The 6,343-nt window shown below is 33.3% G+C and overlaps 1 protein-coding gene across 1 annotated transcript; it reads right to left on the reverse strand.

Moving 5' to 3' along the window:
• Positions 1 to 4,492: 4,492 nt before the first annotated feature.
• Positions 4,493 to 5,910, reverse strand: LOC139889959 (uncharacterized). Its single transcript, XM_071872867.1, has 4 exons — positions 5,904 to 5,910; positions 5,749 to 5,799; positions 5,236 to 5,614; positions 4,493 to 5,156 (listed from the first exon to the last, which is right to left on the reverse strand). Exons 1-4 carry the CDS (start codon positions 5,908 to 5,910, stop codon positions 4,493 to 4,495), a joined length of 1,101 nt encoding a protein of 366 aa, XP_071728968.1.
• Between the last annotated feature and the right edge of the window lie 433 nt (positions 5,911 to 6,343).

The following is a 6,343-nucleotide window of genomic DNA, read 5'->3' on the forward strand; positions in this document are numbered from 1 at the left end:
ACACGTTTACTTTGTGAAGTACTTTTATACTCGTGCACTCGAGGTGAGATCATAGTCCCACTTTTTCAACAACTTTTATATTTTTAAATCGTGGGCTGAGAAACATATACGTTACATACTTATATACATTTCATATGTATATATACCTTTCATACTTTTATACATCGAACACGAATACGAATACAAAGATACGGACGAGTTTGAACGAAAATCCTCAATTCAATTATCATTAATTACATCAGATGGTGTAAGCGAGACTATGTTGTGTGGATCCATACGGGTTTGACTAACCCTCATTCGGACGGTTCGCTACCGTTAAGCGAATGAAATATATTCTGGTACGGTGTATGTTCTAACACTTTTATGCTGAGGTAAATGATACGGTTAAGCTTTGATAATTGGGTGCTCGGTAAACAACAATACTTATGGAATTCAAACGATTCGGAAAATCGACTTATACTATAACTTGTGGTTCAACTTATTTTACTTACATACTCATTTACTAAACCTATGATTTCACCAACGTTTTCGTTGACAGATTCTTCTATGTTTTTCTCAGGTTTTGAATGCTTAAGTGATACATGCTTCCGCACTCTTTTGATACTTGCTTGGATGTCGAGTATACATGCATATTTAGAGCATCTTTTTGGCTACTTTTAAATTGTGTCGCATAGGTTTCAATTGTACGTTTAACATTGTAATGTAACTAGCTGTCGAACTTCTTTTGTAAACTTGAAACACCCTTTTACATTGAAATGAATGCGACATATTTTGGTCAAACGTTGTCTTAAAGACTTATGACCATGTAATGGGACCTACGTAGTCGACGCCGTCACTTGACGATTTGTCGGGGTCGCTACATCAATGGAGATTGAGTATAAGCCTTCGGGTTTTTGGGTTGATTTTCTTGATTGATCTATAGATTTGAGATCACCATGTTGTGTCTCGTGATGATTATTGAATTGGTTAGTCTTGGCCTTAACCCAGTAACAAAGCAATACATGATTCATCAGCTTTTAATCCTGAAACTCCTAACGTCTTCATTTGTTTGTACATCCTTCTTCCCCAAATTGACGAACAAAAACCCTAATTCCTAATTACTCGTACGTTTAAGCAACCCAAATCAATTACTCGTACGGTTCATCATCATCATCAGTAAAGTTCTAATTACTCGTACGTTTAACCTTTAATCTTTCATGTTTCAGTCGCTCGTATCCTCAATCGTATAATCACTCGACCACTCAGTACGTTTCAGCATTAATTGAATGAACCTTGTACTCGAGCGTGTGATGATTCGGTTATTTTTCATATGAAGGTTCCGATGACTTTTCCGGTGAACCTGCAAAAACTTGGTGTTTATGGATGAAAATAATATCGAGTGATCCCTGAGTCTTCCTGAGTGTGAGTCTAACAACAAATTGCAATTTAAGCAGACAAAAATTCAGAAAAAATATGATGAACAGTTAACTTGGCGCCATTGGTGAACTTGAAAACTGAAATTTTGATCTAGAGCACTTCAGGTACTAATTCTTTCACAAAGTGTGTTTGAAATCGTCTAACAAACACTCGATGATCACTTATAGATCCTAACAACACCTAATTCGTTCCAATTTGATTCGATCAAAAAGTTGACAGAAACTTTGACTTGTGATCTATGAATTTCTGGACGTTTTAAACCTAAATTGGAGGATGACGAAGCTTTAGTGAACGATTTAGAACCTGTAACAACATTCAATTTGATCTAAAATAGCAAAATCGAATTGATACTACAAAAGTCAACAGAAGTCAAACAGTGAAGAACACGAGCAAAAATGAATGAATTGAGCTCTGAATCTGATCTGGATCGATGAAGGAGTGCTTCTTTCGCTCTGATACCACATGTAGAGTACATTTTCTGCTTCAATTCATGATTTCGTGATGTTAATTGTTTGATCAGAGTGTATATATGTATATCGTATATATATGAATAGGTTCTGTATATGAATATGTGTGTGTATTGATGATGATGAAGATGTATACGATGATTAACAGAAGTAGTTAGAATAGATCACAATGAATTACAATTACAATGGTGAAGTTGAAGGTTGAGAGCATTTGCTAAGTGTGTGAAAGTGAAGGTGTAAGGGTGAGGGTGATTATGAAGGGTTAAGCCTAAACTAAGCTAAGTGTGGGTATTTATAATCCATCACTTATACATCAAATTACATCTATTTTTAAGTCCTAACATTATGTGTATCAAATTCGTGATTTATCATAAACTATATAACGACGAAATTAAACATACAAGCATGCATAATCCTACATACTCGAGCACTAGTCAATGATAAACTATTAATATATAAAAGCTAAGATAGGAATGCTCACGTATCAATATTGTGATTCAATATTGTAGGAAAGTATGTAGACGCAACGGAGATGATAAATACTAGGTTTGACTCACGATCTATACCCCCGAACCATACCCATAGCCTCCATAGCTATAACCCATAATTTCCTTAGCTCTATGCCGCTCGAAAACTTGTTTTGAAAACATGCGAGCAGAACCTCGTCGTAGTATTTTATGTGTAATAATACTAATACTAATATTAATACTAATACTACTAATAATAAGATTAATAATAATAATAATAATAATAATAATAATAATAATAATAATAATAATAATAATAATAATAATAATAATAATAATAATAATAATATAATTAATAATATAAGTAATATAATATGGAGGAAGATGAATAAATGAATGTGTGTGAAGAAAACATCCAACTCGTCGAGCTTTTATAGATCATTCCAGGATTTCAAGCCCATGCGATCGCATGGGTTTTGAGGGTCACATCCATGCGATCGCATGGCTACTGTGGCCAGCTCAAATTCGTTTAACTTTATGTTGCCGACAGTTTATATAATAATATATATATAATATATTTAATTTATATAATTAATTATATATTGTATTAAATTCACGTGCAAAGTTGACTTGTAATTTTCATTCCGATGACTCGTACGTTGTCACTGGACCAATATCTCGGTTCCGGTTTCTCGAACGCATTTTCGTACGCTTAGAAAACTGGTACTTTATGTTTCGCGACGCGTACCTTTATCAATAAATGGACCTAAATTATCCATAAACTATATTACTTGAAATATAACTTGAATGTTGAGTGTTTTGGTCATTTGCTTCTACATATCGACGTCTCGTTATATATACATATGATAATATTAATCAAAACGTTTTGTATCTACTTAATATTATATTTAATCACTTTGTGAAATATATACATATATATTCTCAATATAAATTTATACATATTGAAATATTTACTTAAAAATATTTATATTTTAGTTTTTCAAAAGTAATTATATTTCAAAGTTCATTTATAATCGTTTAAATAATAGAAAAGTATTATGTCGTATCACGTTTACGTTTTTGAAATACTATATATATACTTGTAATTTATAATATAAGCTTTAGTTAAATCCTTCAAAATTCATAAACAAATTATCTTATAGAACGTTTTAATAATAAAGTTCTTATTTAAACTGAAAACGTTTTAGTACGTTTGAAACTAAATCAAATAAATATTATAATTTGTTTTTCAAAGTTAAATATATTTAGGAATCATTTTGTTTAAAGGTTAAACTGATGGTAATCGTCATATCATAAAATGTTTTAGAAAAGTAAAATCGTATATAACTCATAGCAGGTTTTCAAGTTTTTAAATTACCATTTGCTGGTGATGCGTAAGATATAGTCCAAATGTTAGATAAATGTATGAAATTACTTTAATGAAAAACGTCATTTTTCTTAACTTGTCGATATCTATTTTCTAAGTTATCTATATTCCCAACATTTCCCTTTCACCCTAAATAATATGAAAGTTAACTAGTTAACACCTATATAGGAAATCGAACAGGAAACACCACTACCCCTTGTATAGTTCCTTCTTGTAAATCACTTTACCAATTATTCCGAATACCGTTAAAAAGAATAGATTTCTTAAATCACAGTGGTCCTCACAATAGAGACTCGTAATTGTATCATAATGTATCTGATAATTCAATCATTTGATATTATCTTTTAATTTCCATCGATAAACATATATTGAAACTAATATGTTTATGTAAAGTATTATTCATCAATTACTTTGTTAACGTTTTCAAGTCATATAATAATTTCATAACTTATTTTCATATCAACTAAACCGTTAAATGTTTTATTAATATTTCTCAATTTAATAATCACACATATGTATATATCCATACATATCTATTTACACATAATTGTTCGTGAATCATCGAGAGCAGTCGAAGGGTAAATGAATACATGAACACAGTTCAAAGTTTTTGAGATTTCAACATTACAGACTTTGCTTATCGTGTCGGAAACATATAAAGATTAAGTTTAAATTTGGTCGAAAATTTCCGGGTTGTCACAAGAGTGCATCTACATCTATATCTAAAATCATAAGTACGAGGACGAATCCGTTATCTAAGTATGCCAATCGATCTTGAGCGTTTTGCACCTATTTGCAATCCAATCAAAAGAAAGCCATTGAATCTCATTTAGTGCAATCGACCCAACCCAATTCTTTCCGCGAAAAACTTTGTTATTACGATTTTTCCATATCATATAAGCACATATCCATATTATTGTTTGCAACATTATGGAGTTTGTATATGTCGGAGCAATAACAGATGTATCACGAAGCAACTCACGAACATTAACGAAGGAGAAAGAACCTAGATTCCACCATTTGAAAACCCGAGACCAAACATCTTGGGCATGAGAGCAAAAAATGAGGGAGTGTTCAATTGTCTCAATGCCATTATCACAAAGAGGACATCGAACACTATTTAAATCAATGCCTTTCTTATCCAACTCGAACAACACCTGGAGCCTTTTTTTGTATGACCGCCATGCGAAAACTTCAATCTTTTTCGAAACTAAATTATTACGAATCGTTTCATCATTTCCATTGAACCCTTCCTCGAACACATGATCCTCGATAATAGATGTAAGCTTTTTAACCGTGAATATACCATTAGAAGCTAAAGACCACGACCACGAATCACATTTTGAACCATCCAAGGAGGCCGAAGATAGGAGATTTATTAACTCCTGAAATTCACTCCTTGTACGGCCCGTTGGGCTTCTGGACCAGGCCCAACAGAAACTCAAATTAGAAGCAGCAGTACTAGAAATTGACCTGATTATCAGCAACAATAGCGAACCTGTGGAGTTGAGAAGCATCCGCATCATTCTGAGCAGAACCCGAAAACAGAATAGAATCAGTAGCATCATCGATCTGAAATGTTGTTGGCTGAACCGAATGATTAACAGCAGCAACAGCGTCGAAACGAGCAGGAGATGGACGAGCTGAATTATTCACAGCAGCAACAACATTCTGATCAGAGTGAGAACCAGTAGCAAGGAGACGATCTTTGACAAGGATGTTTGGTTGCGTTTCCAATCGAAATAACCTTGGGAAGAGAAGCCGTAAGCAGTTGCTTCCAACCCAATGATCATTCCAAAAGGACGTTGAGCAACCATCCCCGATTGTTCTTGAGAATGATGATGAAAATGCAACGTTATAATCTTCAATTTTTCTTCCTGCACATATAATATAATTCCAAATACCACTAGCCGAGGAACGGGAAGACCCATGCCCCGAGGTTAGATTGCCATCACGACCATAAATACTTTGAATCACTTTGACCCACAAGGTGTTGATTTCGGTTTTAAACCTCCACCACCATTTGTTGCTTCAAAGGATTTTCCGTCGTAATGCGTGTGTCCTATATATTATTGAAACAAAATTTAAGGTATTGATCGAATTAATTTTCCGAAGCAACGCGCCACCATATTTTCGCTCAAAGTCATACATTGGCTATACAATCACTTTTCATTAATAGAGTAATACTTACGAATATGAGTAATGATCACTTTTTATTTGTTAACTAAGTGAAACTTACGAGTATGAGGAATAATTAACTATGGAGTTTTCTATGAAAACCTTAAGGGTCATGCTTAACAAAAACAATTATGCACGAGTAATGATACAAAGTTAGTTGGTATTAGCAAGTTACTAAGTTAGAGTACACGTCATAATGGTTTATTTTCGCAGTTTTGATCATCCGACGTCGGGATTTGACCGTCATCGACTTCTCGCTTACGTCTTCCCACCGTCGGGCTTCAAAGTCGAGGCCACGACTTTGGCTTTGCCAACTTTTCTTCCTTTTTTTCTTCTCTTTATTTCTTTTCCTTATTTTTTGTTTTAGCTTTTGCAAATACTGTTGTATTTTTTTTTTTTATTTATTATGTCGTGAAATGAGACGATGG

Source organism: Rutidosis leptorrhynchoides, chromosome 2, assembly GCF_046630445.1.
Source record: "Rutidosis leptorrhynchoides isolate AG116_Rl617_1_P2 chromosome 2, CSIRO_AGI_Rlap_v1, whole genome shotgun sequence".
Taxonomy (NCBI): Eukaryota; Viridiplantae; Streptophyta; class Magnoliopsida; order Asterales; family Asteraceae; genus Rutidosis; species Rutidosis leptorrhynchoides.